Source organism: Giraffa tippelskirchi, chromosome 13, assembly GCF_054371585.1.
Source record: "Giraffa tippelskirchi isolate mGirTip1 chromosome 13, T2T-mGirTip1v1.2.pri, whole genome shotgun sequence".
NCBI classification, from domain to species: domain Eukaryota; kingdom Metazoa; phylum Chordata; class Mammalia; order Artiodactyla; family Giraffidae; genus Giraffa; species Giraffa tippelskirchi.
This window is the reverse complement of record NC_137287.1, coordinates 86,069,786-86,087,597: the sequence shown is the minus strand read 5'-3', so window position 1 is coordinate 86,087,597 and position 17,812 is coordinate 86,069,786. Positions and strand designations below refer to the sequence as shown.

The 17,812-nt window shown below is 58.0% G+C and overlaps 2 protein-coding genes across 6 annotated transcripts in view; one reads left to right on the top strand and one right to left on the bottom strand.

The window, feature by feature from the left end:
• The window catches only part of ABHD12 (abhydrolase domain containing 12, lysophospholipase), a 48,150-nt gene extending 38,192 nt beyond the window's left edge, over positions 1–9,958 (top strand). Inside the window, exons 6-13 of the mRNA XM_081560534.1 lie at positions 1,201–1,246; positions 3,272–3,401; positions 4,265–4,302; positions 4,749–4,828; positions 5,857–5,939; positions 7,550–7,628; positions 8,264–8,391; positions 9,299–9,958. Of these exons, the coding sequence (XP_081416660.1) occupies positions 1,201–1,246; positions 3,272–3,401; positions 4,265–4,302; positions 4,749–4,828; positions 5,857–5,939; positions 7,550–7,628; positions 8,264–8,391; positions 9,299–9,338 (624 nt within the window). The 3' untranslated portion in view covers positions 9,339–9,958. The remainder of the gene's footprint in view (positions 1–1,200; positions 1,247–3,271; positions 3,402–4,264; positions 4,303–4,748; positions 4,829–5,856; positions 5,940–7,549; positions 7,629–8,263; positions 8,392–9,298) is intronic.
• A 2,100-nt stretch (positions 9,959–12,058) lies between these two features.
• PYGB (glycogen phosphorylase B) overlaps positions 12,059–17,812 on the bottom strand; it is a 38,573-nt gene continuing 32,819 nt past the window's right edge. For all 5 annotated transcript variants that reach the window (XM_081560493.1, XM_081560494.1, XM_081560495.1 and 2 more), the window contains 4 exons: positions 16,100–16,307; positions 15,516–15,650; positions 14,434–14,500; positions 12,059–13,340 (listed from right to left, as the gene is read on the bottom strand). In XM_081560493.1, the coding sequence (XP_081416619.1) occupies positions 13,188–13,340; positions 14,434–14,500; positions 15,516–15,650; positions 16,100–16,307 (563 nt within the window). In that variant the 3' untranslated portion in view covers positions 12,059–13,187. The remainder of the gene's footprint in view (positions 13,341–14,433; positions 14,501–15,515; positions 15,651–16,099; positions 16,308–17,812) is intronic.

The window sequence follows — 17,812 nt, the reverse complement described above, 5'->3', positions numbered from 1 at the left end:
CCAGGAGTCATGAACAGAACAGAGTTCCCCCTAATAATCTGAGTTAATCATTGTCGGTCTTTTTCATCTTGCCTTTTACGGACATCTCCACATGGAGTGCTTCCCATTTTGCTGCCTCTGGGGATAGTCTCCAAGATCAGGATGAATGGACTTTGTGGCTTGTATGCCAGAAATTAACAAGTTAACATAAAGTGATTTGCAATTGTTTGTAAAGTTAGTTTACTCACATATGGAATGGTGGAAGAACACTGAGGGGCCGAGGGCTACACTGTCCTCTGGGCTGTGGCTCAGGAATTCTGCCGGCAGTGGGGTTTCTCGTGTCCACCAGGCGCAGAGCACCATTGACGCAGGTTCCCAGCCAACGTGGTGGAAGCAGGTGTCTGGGTGCGGGGCCCCAGGGTGCACGCAAACCCTCCCCGCCGTGTGGCTGTCGTCAGAGGGTGTGTGGGGGCCACCATGCCTGTCGCCCTCCTCTTAGGTGGATCTGTGTTTGGGAACAGGGCCAAAGGGACAAGGCAGACACACAGGCACTGCTGTCCGTCCAGCACCCCATGGATGGCTCTGGGCTGTTGGAGGGCTGGTTCCCTGGAGCGACTTGGATCCAGGCGGGGTCAGGGTGGGTGACTGAACAGCTGTGGCTCCAGAGGCTGGAGGTCCTGTGGGGGCTGGGAGTCCCCGGGTGAGCTCTCTTCTCGGTGACGGGAGTGCTTCTCAGGGTGGTGACACTGGTGTCCTTGGCAGCTTCCTCGTGGCTCCGAGCACACCCAGCCCGGGCTCACCCAGCCCGGGCTCGGGTGGGACTGTGAACAGTGATTTCAATCAAGCAGTCACCTAATCCTGAGAGATTCTTTTCTTTTAAATGAGAAAAATTCAACGGAAGCTTAAATATGAACAATGCTGGTTGCATTAAGGATCACCAGGTGTGGACTCCACACTGCAGGGTCCTTCCTCCTGGGTCTCTGGGTGGTCAGAGCCCCTGGCAACCCCTGGACAGCCATCAGCCTGCAAGCCCCTCAGAGGGCAGGGGTGCTGCTCAGGCCGGCCTCCGCCTTCCCGAGTGTCCCACAGCAGCTGACATCTGGGTTTGGGAGGTCCTGTCAGGATGGGGTGGTGAGGTGACGGCCTTCACTAAGTTCCCTGGAGCGAGATCGGGTGGGTTACTCAGGGCCACATTGTTCAATTTTTGTTTTTCACTTCCAGGTGCTGAGTTCCCTCGGCTACCACGTGGTCACCTTTGACTACAGAGGTGAGGGTTCCTTGCTCACCCCGCTTCTTCGAGGTTGGTGTGGGGTGGCCAGGTGTCACTCTGAAAGGCTGGCGGCTCTGCCGTGACCTGTGGCCCTTGTGAGATTGTCAGCGTGTGGAGGTAGTGGAGGGTCTGGGTCCTTGGCGGTGCGTCCTGCATGCATCCTCCCCCAGATGGGAGGCGCGGGCACTGGAACCCCAGCACGCGCCCTCTGCCGGCCCCTTTCACATGTCAAAGGTGCTGTCTCCTCTTCGTGAGACTCAGACTTTCCCCACAGCTGGGTGTTGGGCCCGTTTCATGCTCAGCAGAGCTTGTCTTGTTGAAGTTATGGAGACAGGAAAGAGAAACTCGTCTTCTCGTCCCTCCATTTCCGCTTGCCTCCCGCAGTTTGCTGCGGGAGGAAGATGCTTTGTGTCAGCAGGGAGCAGCAGTGGCGGTGATGTGTGCCTCAGACAGTCCTCGCCTGGAGAGGACGTAGGGCTGAGGCCTCTCATCCAGCTCGCCCTGGCTGGGGGGAGGCGGGGCTCCACACCTGCAAACCCAGCAGCTGTTGGCATCGCCTGGTTGTGCACGTTGGGAGAGTCTTCTCTTGCTGCTGCCACGGCTGCCACAAATGTAATGTCCCCAAACAGCACGGATGTACTATCTTGAAGCACTGAAGGTCAAGGTTCCAAGTCTTTAGCCACTGGGATGAGTCAAGGTGTGGACACGATGGAGGCTCAAGGAGAGTCAGGTTCCTGGCCTCTTGCAGCTTCTCCAGGCCACGCTGGTTCCTTGCTTGTGGCCCCTTGAGTCTGCATTACTCTTGCCCTGACTCTGTCCCTTCTGCTCGTAAAGACCCGGGATTGCCTGGGGCTCATACTGACCAGGACACTGTCCTGTCTCGGGGTCCCCTGCTTGGCAGCCTCTTTCCTTCTGCACCCTTCAGTGCCCTTGCTGTGTGAGGTTCCAGAAGCACGGGTTTCCAGGTGTGGATGCGCACGTCTTTGAGGGCCATTATTCCACCGGCCTAGGGTGCGGGGTGGTTCTTTTGTGAAAGAGTGTTCCGTTAGGAGGAAGGTGCTGGGTTGAAGAAACTCCGAAAGGAGGCTCATCCTTCCCTCTTGCACCTGCTGCTGGAACCTCAGGGCAGTGAGGGGCAGCCCTCTCCCTTGTTCACCTTCCTGCGCTTCTAACAGAAATAAGATCCCATCTAACACTTTCTCTTTTCAGTTCCTGTTGAATCTCTTCCTTTCTAAGCTGTACAAGAGACCAAAGTTCTGCCTGTGGCTCCCTGTCCCCGTCTCGTTCTCTCATTTCTGTCTCCCCCTGTCTCCGTCTCTCTTGTGTTTCTCCCTGTCTCTGTTCCTGCCCCTGCTGGTGCCCTGAGCCCTCACTCTGGCCTTGTTCCTGGCACTGGCTTCTTCGCTAATCTGGGTCTGGGACACCCCTGGGAGGTGGCCTGTGGTGCCCCTGCCTCTAGGTTTTGCTTATGTTGCAAGACTTGCTCTCTATGAGCCTTGTGGTGCTTTCAGATCATTTGATGATGACTCACTGCTGAGCTGCTGGAAATGACAGTCACATTTGACTTTTCCAGAATCTGGAGGGAAGGGCCCTTGGGAGGTCAGAGTTTAGTTGGCTTTCCTCTGTAATGCAAACAGGATGCTAGGAGCCCCTTCCTTTGTGGGTCAGCGTTGCCTTGAGCCTGGAATCGCCCATCCTGAAGCCTCTTCACAGCTGGGTCACAGCTGGGCCACGGATCCGGGGCTGGGCTCAAGGCCGGGGCGGGCCGGACTGTCAATGGCTGAGCATGGCTCGGTGCCAGGGGTCTGCAGGTCCGACCACCCTGTCTGCTTTTGCTCGTTGAGACTCAGGTGAGGGTGGTGGTCGGGTTCAGAGGTTGCGACGGCTGAGGAGATGGGAGAAACGAGCTGGCCTGGCCAAGACTTGAGGCCCCAGATGGCCTGGGCCTTCTGCTGAGAAGGGGGCGGAGGGGGGCTTGCCCCTTGCGGTCTCGTGACATCCTCTTTGATGCTGCTTTCCCAGGTTGGGGTGACTCGGTAGGAACGCCATCGGAGCGGGGCATGACGTATGATGCGCTCCATGTTTTTGACTGGATCAAAGTGCGAAGTGGAGACAACCCCGTGTATATTTGGGGCCATTCCCTTGGCACCGGGTGAGAGTTCCCAGCGTGGCGTTTGCGGGAGCAGGTCTTCACGGGCAGTTCTCCAGCCCAGGCTGCCTGAGGGGCCCCCGGTGTCCTGGAGCCTCCATTACTGCCCTGGTGGGGGCCAGGGATGAAGCCCCACAGTGCGGGGCACGCGGGCCTGGCTGAGTGTGGCTCTGCCATGCAGCGCATCCAGGAGCACAGGTCCTTTGGCCCACACGTGGCATCATTACTTAAAAACTTGGGGAGGCAGCAGTCGGGGTTCCCTTGTTCCGTCTGCTGAAAGAGGAAGCGCTCTGATGTTCCATGTGGGCTGGTGTAAAGGCACCCCAGGCCTTCAGCACCTCCATTTTCCTGCTGCCTTTCCTTTGGACACATTGGCTGCAGGCTAGGCGGTGTCTGGGACTGGCCCTCCTGGCCTATCCTTGTGGGTGGAGTGAGCCCTGGCCAGAGGGAAGCAGGCCTTCCCACCCTGGGTATCTGCCTGGACCTGCCCAGCTTGGTCTTGGGAAAGCAGGAGGCCTAGGCTGGGCAGAGTCCAGGTGCTGCCCCCTTTGGGGGCCACCTCCCCACCGCTGGGGCTTCCTGGGCCCTGCGGTGCTCTGGGCCCCTCATATCTGCGTCTGTAGGAGCGGGTGTGAGCTGGGGCATCACTGTGCAGCCCGCAGGGGCAGTTCTAGGTGAGGTGCAGCACGTGCCTCGGGGCCGTGGAGGTGCCATCGTGGAGTCCCTGTTGGAGGGGCTGGCCGCCGGGCCCTGCGCACCCCCACCCAAAACCTCACCCATCACTGTGCTGGTCCTAGCTTCCCCGGGAACAATCTTGTCTGCAACAGTTTTTGTCATGATCCAACTGAACTTTTCCCTCTTTCCAGAGTGGCCACAAATCTGGTGCGGCGCCTCTGTGAGCGAGGTAGGCGCTTGCATGGGTCCTACGCCACGGGTGTGGCCTGGCTCCCACTCAGGAGGGCTCTTTGGGCGCTGGCTGTGCCCCAGGCCCTGCCAGCTTCTTTTGAAGTGGGTGGTGGTGGATGAGCGGGGTGGTGAGACGAGAGCCAGGCGTTGAAATGGGGGCCTGAGCAGACCCCCTGAGGGCCCAACCCTGTTCCCCAGATTCTCTGGCAACTGGTGGCACCTTGACAGGGGCTGGGCTCCAAACAGGCAGCCTCAGCAGACATGGTTCTCAGGGTCCCCTCGAGACCACTTCCCTCACGTGACCCCAGGGGAGGACCTGAGGGGCAGGGCCAGCCAGGTGGGCACTTGGGGTCCATGGTCCTGTCAAGGGGATGGTGGCATGAGGAGTGTCCTGTTGGAGCTTCTTGCTCACCTCTCAGTTCCCTGTTGGTCTTATTTATCTAGAGACTCCTCCAGATGCCCTCATCTTGGAATCTCCATTCACTAATATCCGTGAAGAAGCCAAGAGCCATCCGTTCTCAGTGGCAAGTACAGAGCTTATTAAAGATGGACTTATTTATATAATGGAAATAATAGCTATAACATATGAAAATGACTATGAGTAAATATGCATATAAGTAAATTAAAATGTCATAAAAGTTATTTAAGTATTCTGATAAATACAGACGTTATTGAAAGTTAATTCTCATTTAATTCTGGGCACTGGCCTGACTGCAGAGCCACTCAGGATATTTATAGCTTCGTGCCAGGTAGAAGGGTGTGGTCACAGTCGGGTTGTCTGAGGGCCGCTAGACCCACAGGAGGCCTTGCCCCATGGCACAGGTTGCCCATCTGGCATTGCTGCCCCTGGGGCCCAGTGTGGGCTGGGAGTGGAGCTGGTGGGCGCTCCAGGAAACCCTTGGTGGGAATCCTGTGCTGTTGGGTCTTCACTGGCTGGCCTCAAGGCCTGAGACCCTCCATTTACAGGCTGGGCCCGGAAGGGGCCCCTCTGTGTCCTGTTGCTTCCTCCTCCTCCTCCCACTGCTTTTGTGTGTCCTGGGGCGCTGTGTCAGCCCTGCCTGACCTCACGCTGCCTGCTGCAGACAGAAGAGTCCTTTGTTGGGTGTTGTTTGATATTGCTCTTCTCCCGAATCACACGGTCCTCCGTTTTCTTGGGGGTTGTGGCCCGTTGTGTATGGGAAGCCTGGTCTCTGAGTCTCGGGTGTGGGAGCCCTCTTTCTGTGCAATCCCCCGCAGCCAGTCTGGGGCCTCTTGAGCAGGGAGTCTGAGGGTGGGGGGAGGGATAGGAGGACCACTGCCCTCCCCGCCGGCTCTGGGGCCATCAATCAGCGTGATTGGAAGCAAGGGTGACCCCGGCCCCTATGGGGGTATATTACCGCCCATCACCCCAGGTCTGGGGCCACCTGATTGGAAGCAGGGGTGACCCTGGCTACCACCCATCCCCCCCAGCTCTGGGCCCACCAGTCAGCCTGATTTGGAAGCAGGGGTGACCCCAGCCCCCATGGTGGTGTAGTAATTGATTCTCTCCTTGTTGTCTACATGTCACCTCCAGATCTATCGATACTTCCCTGGGTTTGACTGGTTCTTCCTTGATCCCATCACAAGCAGTGGAATTCAGTTTGCAAATGATGAAAAGTGAGTACTGTGGGAGGGAATTTAGAAGAACCCCAAGAACCCTCAGAATAAGCGTCTTGAGTCATGTTAACCAAGGAGGGTGGGATTCTGGACATGTAGAGGTCTTTTCTAAGCAACACATCTCTATAAAAGGAATGTCAGGTAGAGAAAGGGAAGTAGGAAGGTGGAAAGACTGTAGAGTTAAAGAAATAGGAAAACAGCATATTTTTTGGTCCATAGAACTGTTTTACTTGAAAATTATTTGTCAAAACCAGAATTCCTGAACAGGTGTTAAAGCAGCAAGAGTAACTGTTGTTCAAAAAATGACTTTGCCTTAGCCATTTGATTTGTGTTTGGTTATGTAAAGATGTTCTGAAGGTTAATATTAAAAATATTTCTATTAGGTAAACCAGAAGTTACATATTATATTTAGAACTCTTTCTTTGAACAACATTCAAGTTCAATTAACATTGTCTTTGTGATATCTTTATTTCATGGACTTTAATTTATTATAAAAAAAGAAAAATTTTATCTGAATATTCAGTTAGCATTTAAAAATCTACATTTTTAAAAGAAGAATTACCTGAATAAACTGGATTTCCTCTAAAAATGACGACAGTGAGAAAGTCACCTTGTGGCTGCCCCCCAGCTTGAGCCAGTGTGAGTGTTGGGGGGGCCGGCCATCCCTCACCCCCTGTAAGTCAGGAGCCCCTACTTGGTGGGCAGGTCTGTTCCCAAATACTTGCCAAGGTGACAGCGTGTGAGCTAGGCCTCAAGAGTTGGAGAAGCGAAGGACCAGCTTCATAGGTGGAAGTTCTGAAAAGATGTCAAATGTCAAAGCGTGTCTTGCACACCAGCAAGCACTTCACCCTGGGAGTAAAATGTGGTGAGTGGGTAATCTGGGTGCCACCAGCAGCAGTGCAGCCTGCCAGACTGCTGGGTGCACACCCAGGCCTGGTCCTGCTAGGTGCCAGGCTTGCCCTGGGGCTGCCTGCACAAAGCCCCAGACCAGCATGAGATCGCCAGTAGCAGGTGTCTGCTGCGTCCACCAGCTCCCCGTGAGGCCTCAGTGAGGGGCAGCCAGGAGCGCCTAGGGCCCACCAGTCCTGCAGCCTGTCCTTCGGTAGGCGGTTTGCTGAAAGGTTTGGATTCAGTGACCATCTTGAGAATGTTCATTTATTTGAAACATTCAGAAATTAAATGTCATATACCCAAAAGAGAAATTAGAGGGTGGCTCTTTTGCCAACTGATGTCCAGTAATGTTCATTTGCAGTAAGTTTCCTGGCCCACCTATTACTTAGTTTGTAAACATCGTTTTGTAACTTTTTAAGAATAGTGTACTGGCAAAGTTTTTTGTTTTGTTTTTAAATTTCCAGGAAATATTCAGGGACCCGATTTGGTGAATGAATTGGTCTCTAGATTTGATTGACACTTGTCACCTAGAACAGATACTGATGGAAACATCTAAGAAATCAGCTGCTAGCTCTGTATTAAAAATGCCTGGCAGTTTGAGCCGTTCTGCACCATGGTGAAGCGCTCCCTCACTGGGCCCTGCTGCCGGCAGTCCGGGAGCCCGGGAGGCCCAGCCTTTCCTGGCCATCCAGTGCCTTTCTCCCTCCCCCGTCCCGCAGTGTGAAGCACATCTCCTGTTCCCTGCTCATCCTGCACGCCGAGGACGACCCAGTCGTGCCCTTCCAGCTTGGCAGAAAGGTGGGCATCGGGCAGACTCATGTTCGGGCCAGGCAGGTGTGGAAGAGGGTCCTGCTACCAGCTGGGCCCCTTGTGAGGGAGAAGGCGGGGGAGGTTGGCAGTTCAGAACTTTCACATGATCTCTTGCCTCTGGGATGGGGCTGATGTCCGAGGACGTCCTCTTGTTGTGGGGCCTCTGTGTCTGCTTTTGCTGCATCTGCCTTTGCTGCCAGGCAGCAGGATTAGATCTACAGGTGGGAGGGAGCACCCTCTGACCGTGGCAGTGGTGAGGGGCAGGGGCAGGCTAGAGGGCAGGGGACCCAGGCTGCCTCCAAACAGGTCTGGGCCTAGTACCTGGGCATCCTGGGCTGGAAGGAGGGGCTGGGGTGCCACAGACCATGAGCCAGCTTGTAGATGGGCCTTGACCTAGGCATACGGGCCACTCAGCCCTGGGACAGAGCTGTCAGGCTGCCCTGGGCACTCAGGCCACCTCAGCATCCCGGGGCAGGTGGCCTGAGGGTGCTGAGGACCCCTGAGGAAGGCTGGTCTCGAGACGGGGTGAGGACAGAGAGGGTATCGAGGGGTGGCCCGAGGGTCCTGTAGCTGAGGCAGGTCACCCCAGGCCCCGGGTGATGACCTTCCTCTCTGTCCCCCAGCTCTACAACATCGCCGCGCCGTCACGCAGCTTCCGGGACTTCAAGGTTCAGTTCATCCCCTTCCACTCGGACCTTGGCTATAGGCACAAGTACATCTACAAGAGCCCTGAGCTCCCGCGGATCCTGAGGTGAGGTGCTACTCTGCCCTGCCCTGGCGTGCGGGAGCTGGGCAAGCCCCTATGGCTGTAGCTTGGACAGCCGTGCAGGGCTGGTCAGAGGGGTCCGGTGTTAGCACGTGTGGCCTGCCGGGCTGCAGTCCTCTGTGTGCGGTCGGGCAGTGAGGACACCACGGCTGCTGCACTTAGGCCCCCCTGTCCCCTCCCACAGGCCCGTCAGGTCACTGCCCTTGCAGGGGGTGTGTGTGGTAGGGGTGATGCAGGTCTGGGCCAGCTGCCCCAAAGCCTGTTGGTCCCCAGCTGCCTCAGGGAGGGAGGCTGGCACGTGGACTACAGCCCGGCCACCTGTCCCAAGCCTGGGAACGAGGGTGCCCTGGTGGCAGAGGGAAGGGTTTGGATGGACCAGACACTCCCTGCCTTCCACTTGGGGATGCAGGCCGCCCCCACGTCCTGGCTGCAGGGCCCCTGCTGAGCGCGGGCTGCTGGTATCAGCCCTCAGAGGAATGCGTGCTAGGGAACTCCACTTGGTACGTGAGGCCCTTGAAGTCCCAGGGGCAGCGCTCTGTGTTTTTGACGTTTCTTGGTGCACGGAATGTGTGTTGCTGAGAGGGGATGGTAAGAGCATGGCGTTGCTCTGGGACTGTGGTTTTTCCTTGTAAAAGGCACACATCACAGAAAATGTAGACCAGAGAGCCCCTCTAGCATCGGGGTGCAGTGACCTGTCCTCACTCCCTGTCAGGACTTGACTTGGCGCTGCCCTTGGCACCCTGCCCATTTGCCTCACAGGGTGTTCGAGGCTGAGTATGGTCCTCGGGGCTCCTCTGCAGCCTCCCGGGTGGGCTGTGGGAGGACCGTGGGAGGTGGGGTCTCTGATCTGGCCCAGAGGGGTTTGGCTGACAGGTATCCTCCTCTGCTCCAGGGAGTTCCTGGGGAAGTCGGAACCAGAGCGCCAGCACTGAGTGTCGCTCGCTGCCCGGGAGCATGAAGGCCTCTGCCCTCGTCCCCCTTTCCTCCTGCCAGCCCGGCCCCCCAGAGATGTGCCTGGAGAGGGAACACGGATGCCAGGGGAGGCCCTGGCAGACCTGAGGCACTGCCCCGGGTTGCGGGGAACAGGGGTCTCTGTGGACCACACGGAGGCGGCATGTGGCCTTCTCCCCCTCATGCTGCCCCTCAGCCCGAGGGCTTGTTGGGAAGACAGTGACAGAACTTTCTGGCCATCGGCTAGTCGACCCCACACCTCCTGAGCCCGGCACAGGGAGCTTGGGACAGGAGGTGAGGGGTCTTGGGACCACGCTGAGCTTTCCGGGACCACGCTGAGCTTTCCAGCACCACCCTCGAGAACATGGGTGAACGTGGGTTCTTTCTGTCCCCCCCAGAATGGACGCTCATGGCTCCACCAGCCCCTCCTGCCCTGCCTGCCCTGCTTGCCTTCCTCGGCATCCCTGCCTCCCTGGGTCGCCCCGTTGCTCCCTGCCAGGGAGGGGCCGGCGATCTGCCTTCCTCTGATGTCCACCCACTTGTCTGCCTAACCAGGCCTTAGACTGAGCATTTATTTAAGAATAAAATTGTGGTGGTGGTCTGTCTGTTTTCTCAGTGCTGCCTCCAGTAGTGTCCAGGTTGTGCCCACAGCTCCAGGCCACTCTCAGAACCCAGGCGTATGGGAGGAGGGGGTGGCTCTGTAAGGCCAAGGATTGCGGGCTTTCTTCCCCCTCCTGCAGACACCGAGGTCCCACGGGGAGGGGTATTGTGTCGGAGGAGGCGTGTTCACAGAGAGGTTGTCTTCTCCAGTGGGGCAGATGGCATTTTCCTAAAACCAGGTCTTTTGTGGGGTGAGCCTTTCAGCCTTATGGTTAGCAAGCTCATTGAATGTTGCTGTGTCAATGGATGGGTGGTGGGACAAGCCCCTGGCCACTCGTGAAAGGATTCAGGCTGCTGGAGTCCAGGGACTCCTGTTCTGCCCTGGAAGTGTCAGCTCATTCACTCACTAGTTATGGCGTCTGGCCAAACCCGCCTCCCATGCACAACGCCAGTGCCCACTCACCGCCCCCTCTCACCCCCAGAGGGAGATGGTGTGTGGCTTTCTAAGGGGGTTGCACGCTGTACAGTATAGGGCTGGTCTCAGGGTGGAGGGCTTTGGTTCACCCAACTCTCTCCTTGGGCTTCCCTGGTAGCTCAGTCGGTAAAGAACCCACCTGCAATGCAGGAGACCCTGGTTCGATTCCTGGGTCGGGAAGATCCACTGGAGAAGGGATAGGCTACCCACTCCAGTATTCTTGGGCTTCCCTTGTGGTTCAGCTGGTAGAGAATCTGCCTGCAATGTGGGAGACCTAGGTTCAATCCTGGTTGGGAAGATCCCCTGGAGAAGGGAAAGGCTACCCACTCTAGCATTCTGCCCTGGAGAATTCCATGGACTATGTAGTCCATGGGGTCGCAAAGAGTCGGACACGACTGAGTAACTTTTACCTTCTCCTAAAGGCAGGCCTTCCTCCCCTAGATCCTTAGGCTCTGACACTTTCGAGTCAGTGCAGAAATTCCCCGGGGTGAGGAGGAGCTTATTTGCCTTCTCTCCCCCACTCCCCTTGGCTTGTGAGCAGCTGTGGACTGGCTGGAGGCCCAGAAACAGGAGATTACACTCGCTTCGAAACACCTTAGAGCTGCCTATGGCAATTCTCAACCACCTGGCCCTCAGCTTCACGTCCCCTTGGCTTTCTGGGACGCCCATCCTGACCTGACACTGCCTTCATGTAACTAAAGCACAAAGCCCGTGTGGCCAGGGTGGCCCCCTGGGGCTCCTGGCAGCCCTGCAGCCCAGGGCCACATCCCCTGCTCGTCCTGACCAGCGAGGCCGTCTGAGACCATCTACACTTCACCCACTCTGCCTGGGCTCAAGTCTTCATCCTTTTTCTTTAAATTTTGTCTGTGTAAGTTGCCTCAGATTTTACGGTGGCGGGGGGTGGGGGCAGGCGGGGAGGATAAAGTAGGACATAAAGTAAAAATACAACCTGTTAGTGTTTCTACAGGTGTCTGACAGCCTGAAGATAAAGCATAACAAGGTTGCTGAGCAGGTAGCTACTGCCCTCAACACCTTTCAGGTAATTAGGTCTACATGTCTCTGCTTGGGGGTGTCTCCGCTTATTACCTCAGTCCAAGCAGCTCAGCTTAAACTGTGGAGTAGGACTGACCCTTTGTTGAGTCACAAAGTCAGTCTGTGGTCAGGAATGGCTCAGGATGCCCACCGCTGATCTGTGGTCACAGCCTGTGGAAGCGAGTGTCCTGGGAGCTGCCCCAGACCCGAGACCAGGTGCCCCTCCCCCAACATTTGGGTTCTCTGTGTAACACTGAGCCCTGAGCTCACATCCCGCTAGGTTTTTGATTTAACCTGCAGCCATACAGTTTGGGGAGGGGAACAATTTGGTCCCCAGGAGTTTCCACTTCCCAGGACCAGGAGTGGGTGGCAAAAGACAGGTGCAAAAGAACAATACAATTCACACCCAAAACGCCAACACCCACCTGACGTTTTCCCAGTGCTGGGTTTGATGACTCAGGCTCACGGGGCTCCGAGTCCCACAGCATCTGGGTGAGAACTTCCTCTCCCCAGTCCGGGAGTGTTGGGTCACAGTGTATCCCGGCTGGGACACGCAGCGCCCTGGGTGCAGAGACACACAGAGGCCAGAGCATCTGAGGACAGGCAGGTTTAATCGCTTTCTCACACGAGGCAGTGACAGTGAGAGGCACAGTGACGGTCACGCTTGGCCTAAAGGGCAGGCAGCAATGGGTGCTGGGGGCGCGACCGCAGACCCCTCTGGCTCTGGTGGGGTGAGGGCAGAGCCCCGAGCCACCCAGGTCTGGCATGTGAGGGCGCAGAGCCTCTGGAATCTTCTGACCCCAGCTCCCGCCTGCTCCCTGGCTTCGTCCTTCCCACTGCTCAGCCACCATCCCTGGTGCCAGCCTGCCGTCTGGGTAGAATGGAGGGTGGGCTCCCCTCTGGGCCCACCAGTCATTTTCCAGACCAGGTTGTCCTGCTGCCTCCTTCCTGATGGGCACACGGAGGGTGCAGGTCTGGCACAGGGCTGGTGTTCAGCCTCACCCAGTGAGGTGGGGACCCCAGGTGAAAATACCCCAGCATTGCCTCCCCAGGCATAAACTTTAAAAGTGCTATTTTTCATTGTTAAACAAGGAAAGACCTCAGCTAGTTTCATTTCCTTGTGAAAAATCTTTCGAAAAAGCAAAATCAAACCAATTCTGCACCAGCCAGCCTTGTCCTAACTGAAGCCCCTGGTGCTGGACACAGGTGTCCTCCCCAGTGTCACCCTCGGTTGCCCTGGGGCCCTGCTATCTGCTCAATCTGGAAACCCCAGGTCGGGTGCCCACATGGCAGCTATGAGGACACAGCGCAGTGCACTGGACCCTCCCAGCATGGCCAGGAGGAAGAGCTGGGCTGGGAGAGACTGGATGGCCAGCCTGTGTGCTGCAGAAACACACACTTGCCCAAGCTTTGTCACGGCTACCTGATTGGACCCCAGAATGCAGAGGCTCAAAACTGAATATGAGCCCACACAGGTTTGTACGAGGCTGTGGGGAAGCTGAGTGGGCATCTTGAGGTGGGGGGGCGAGCCCTGTCAGTGCTCGGGACCTGCTCTCCGGCAGGCAATGAGGGGGCATCGCCACACCCCAGCCCCTCAAAGCCACCACCACGATTCCCCCAGCCCTCCTGGAAGCGGCACTGAAAGAAGCAGGGCGCTAGCAAAATGCTTGGAAACAACGGGCAGAGTCAGCAAGGGAACGAAAGCTGGTCTCGAGGCCGGGGCCTAGTCCCTGGGGAGGCTGGGCGGTGGGGTCTGCAGGGCAGGGGGCTCTGCGCCCCAGATGTCGCGGGCGTACTCCGTGATGGTCCGGTCACTGGAGAACTTGCCTGAGCAGGCGATGTTCCTGATGACCTTCTTGGTCCACTCCTTGGGGTTCTGCAGAGGGAAGCGGGTGCTCAGTGACCTTGGCCTGTCCCCAGATGCACTCAGCCCTGGGCAGCCTGACGGAAGGCAGGTCCTCATAGCTCAGAGCTCACTGGGAAGGGGGCCCACCCACCACAAAAGCTTCCAGGTGAGCAGACAGGGCCTGGAGTCCGAGGGGTCCCGCCAGGGCAGAGTGCACACAATGCACAGACACCCCGCCAGGAGGGGATTCACCCCCAGACTGCAGCCAGCGCCAGGAGGGCACTCCTGGAAGGGAAGCCAGTGTACCTCCTTGAGCCCGGGGTTACCTGGCCTCCCAGGCCCCCTCCTGTCCTGTCTCAGGAGGGGACTTCAGGAGCTGTTTTCTGAGTTGAGGGGGATGGTGAGATACAAGCCCCTTGGGCCGCATCCAAGAACCTACTTTAATGATTTGGGCAGTGACTACACAGCCACGCCCCTGTCGCCAGTGTCCCCTCCTGCGGCCATCCTTGGCCAGGTGCACGGGCTACGACACCCTGTCACCTCCCTGGGCTCAGGAGCTGAGTCTTCCCGGGAGGCCCCCCCTGGCTGTGCCCTCTCCCTGCAAGTCACAGGGTGGTGGGACCTGGGGCCGGGAGTGGAGAGCCAGCTCCATTGTGCCCACCCTAGAGCTGCAGGTCCTCACTCTGCTCGCTGGCGACGCATCCACTGCCCGAGAAACTGTTCATCTCCCTTTGAGCACAAAGGTCTTCGCTGCCCACAAGCCCAGTCTCCTGCCTCGGGCCTCATGCCGCGCATCACCCCTGCTCTCCTCACGCTTGCAGGCAGTCAGACTGCGGGCCGGGGTTCAGCAGCGCCTCTGGGAGGGAAGTCCTGCCCTGCCTGCCGGCTCTGTGGCAGCACCCAGGCTGCAGGGGCATGTGCGCTGGTGTGGATAGCAGCCTGGCTTCAAGGGTCCCAGGTGGTAGCCCAGGCAGACACCCAGCTGAGGCAGTCCCTGAGCAGGAGAGGAAGAAGCCCAACCTGCTCTGGGCCACTAGGTCAGCTGTGAGCTCCCGGGAGTGGCCCAAGACAGCAGGACATGGTCCCACCCTTTGACTTCCCTGCCAGGGCCCAAGAACCTCACCCGGTACAGCTGGTCCACCCGGGCCTGGCATGCCACGTACGCTTCATAATCCGCAAACACCTTGAACCTGAAATGGGAGACAAGAAGCTGGGCTGGGTCGGTGGCGAATGGGAGGTCAGGAAAAGGGCCCCCAGATTTGGCTGGCTGTGTGCTTGTGCTCCACATGACAGGTGGCCACAGTGGCTTCTCTCTGAGCAACACTGCTGTCCTGCAGACACTACTCTAGAAAAACCTTATTATAGCCCCATGCTATTGAAAGAAACCATGCCTGTGGGCTAGAGGAACACAGACTAAGGCCCCCCTCCACCTCCAGGGGGCCCAGGGGACTCAGGCTCCACCATCACCTGTTCTCAGGTCTCACGAGCTGACAACTGGTGGTGCAGGATTTATGACACAAAAACGTGTTTTGGTTACAACTGAATCAGGATCACAATTCATAGAACCCTGTAAAGTCCCTCCTGGATCCCAGAATCAGCAGGGCTGAGCGCCCAGCCCCAGATGTGCGTGGAGTTATGATCGAGTCTGACAGAAGCCAGCAGACAACATGCATTGGAACACAACAGACTAACCCATAGGAACTGAAAGTGGAGTAAAGGTCAATTCTTGGCCTTCAACAGACCCGCCTTTTACCAGGGTGCAGCAGAAGCCTGTGGTCAAGGCGGATGGCACAGTCAACCTGTGACAAGTGAGCAAGGCTGTGCCCAGAGGAGCGTCACCCCATGTCAGTGGCCTTGTCATAAAACACCAACCACGTGGAGACTTGTAGCCTTACAAGTTCATTCCACCTGAACTCCTGGGAGTCCAGGAGTGGTTAACACCCAGGCTCCCTGTACCCGAGGCACGTCACCTCCATCCACCCACAGAGGTGACATCACCTCTTGCTTGTCATGCAATCCCATCACCAGGCTCTGAGGCTTGCCAAGTATGGTCAAAGGCCCCACAAGCCCGAGTGCCTAGGTGTGGCTAAGTCTCTGGCTGTGGGGTGAGCCTCACAGAAGCCCAGGCTTCGCCCCAAATGATGTGCGGTCTTGGGCACCCACTGTCTGAACTGGCGGTGGAGAGGGATGAGGGTCCTGTCCTACCTGTCATGGTTCAGCAGCATGTCGACGACGTCCTTAAAACAGTCGGGCTCCCTGGGGGAGAAGAAGCCACTGTTGATCTGGTCCACTGCCTGACGCAGCTCGGGCAGGCGGTCGTAGTACTCGCGGGCATTGTACCTGCAGGAGACGGTGGACTCATGAACAGGTAGGGCCGGGGCCAGCCAGGCTGAGCTGGCCGCCGAGGGCACGTCACCCCCACCTCCTCCTGGTACAGACACATGGTGGCTGAGACGGTCCTCCAGGAGGGGCTGCTCAAAGGGTCCCGCAGAGCCCCCACCCCCAGTCTGTGCCAGGACCTTGCAGAAGAAAATGACATGTGAAGTCAGACTTGAGAGCCATCAGGGAATCTGGGGAGAGTGAAGCGTGTGGCAGACATGGGGCAGGGCCAAAAGGGGCAGTGCTCACAGGCTGACAAGTTTCCCACCATTTGGGTTCAGCCCGTGGCGCCTGAGGCCTCCCCGGGTCCCCTGAGGGATTTCAGGCAACTAGGCTGAGCTGGGACCCCCTCAAGGTATCCACAGGTGTGAGGACACTTAGAGGAGACGGAGGCCTTGAGAGGGACCCACCCTTTCTGGTCCAGGGCCTCCACATCCTCCACCCGCAGGCCAAAGATGAAGAGGTTCTCGGCCCCAGCCTCCTCAGCCATCTCCACGTTGGCCCCGTCCATGGTGCCGACGGTGAGGGCCCCGTTGAGCATGAACTTCATGTTGCCCGTTCCTGAGGCCTCGGTGCCCGCGGTGGAGATCTGCTGCGACAGGTCAGCAGCAGGGATGACTGCGGGGAGCAGGGAGCAGGCAAAACCCATCTGTCAGGGGGCACAAGAGCAACAGGAACGGCAAGGGGACACCATCCGCTGCCTCCCACCCCACACAGCTCCCCTTCCCGACCAAGGGCAGCCCAAGGCAGCGGGTCCACGTGGAGACGCCGAGAAGCCCTGCAGGTGGCAGAGGACCTCTGTTTTAGAACCTGCGGACCAGGGCCGTACCAAAGCCGGGTGGGGTATTCACTGACATCACTGCTGTCTTAGTCCATCAGCCCATAGGCTCCTTAAACAACTTTGAAAGGAATCAACTCTCACAGAAGCAGAGGACCGGAGACAGTCTTCCCATGGCCTCATGCCCGGGAGTCCCTCTGTACAAACTGGGCATAGCAGCCGAGTCACAACCCCCCAGCAGCCGGGTGGCTTCTCCCACGCGCGGGTTCCTATGAGTGTCTCGCCATGGCGGCAGGAGCACAGCTTCTGTCCTGCCTGCCTCGGCGTCCCTGCTTCTGCATCCTCAGCCAGTCCTCAGGGCTGACAGATGCTGCTTCCCCGACCCGGCCGGTGGGCACTGGGGGTCAGCCAAGTCCAGAGTCTGGCCCCATCTTCATGGTCAGGCCCAGGTTCCAGGATGAAGACATAGGCACCCCTGGCCCCTTGGGCAGAGGGACACAGGCAGACGGGATGGTGGACACGTGACCACAGCAAGTCCAAGAGCTGGGGAGCATGGGGCCTGACCCCAGGCTGTCCCTGAGGTCAGTTCTAGGAAGTAAAGGAGCTGGCCTGGGAGTTCCAGGCGGCAAAGGGCCTGAGACATGTGAGAAGCTCAGTGAAGCACGAGCCACAACCCAACCCCGGAGCCACAGATGGTCCAGGGCAGTGGCAGGACCACAGTGCTGATGACCTGGCCGCACTGGAGGGGGAGGGAGTGTGAGAGCCTGCCCTCCACTGGACGCCTGGAGGGCAGCGTACTCCACTGGACCAGCATACTCCACTGGACTGCTCTTGTGCCTCCTGACTGACGGGTCTTGCCCATGCCCCAGTGGACCAGAGGGGCTGCGACTCGGGCCATGATTCCAGGCTCAGGTTCTTAGCACTTCCTGCCAGGTCTCCAGATGTGGCTGACTTAGAAAGGCAAGTCTAGCTCAGGAGAGCCCTGCTCGGAGGCACATGTGGCCACAGGCCCTTCTCTGGGTGGCAACACATACCCAGGACTCCCACAGTGGAGAGGCCCCAGCTAGATGCCTCCAGAGCAGACGCAGGCCAGAGTGAACAGGTGGGGACAAGCAGAAGCATCCTTGGGGCGGGGAGAGGGTGGGGGAAGGGCGGGGGGGCATGGGCCACCAAGAATGAGCCCAGGGGCAGGAAGGCCAAGCTGAGGGGCAGAGGCACGAGGAGGGGAGGGCAGGAATTACAGAGACCAGAGCCTTGGCTACCAGACCAGGGCCCCTCTGGCTGGGGAATGTGGTATCAGGGCCATTAATCTGCCTGAAAGCAAGACAGGCCCTGACCAGCAAGG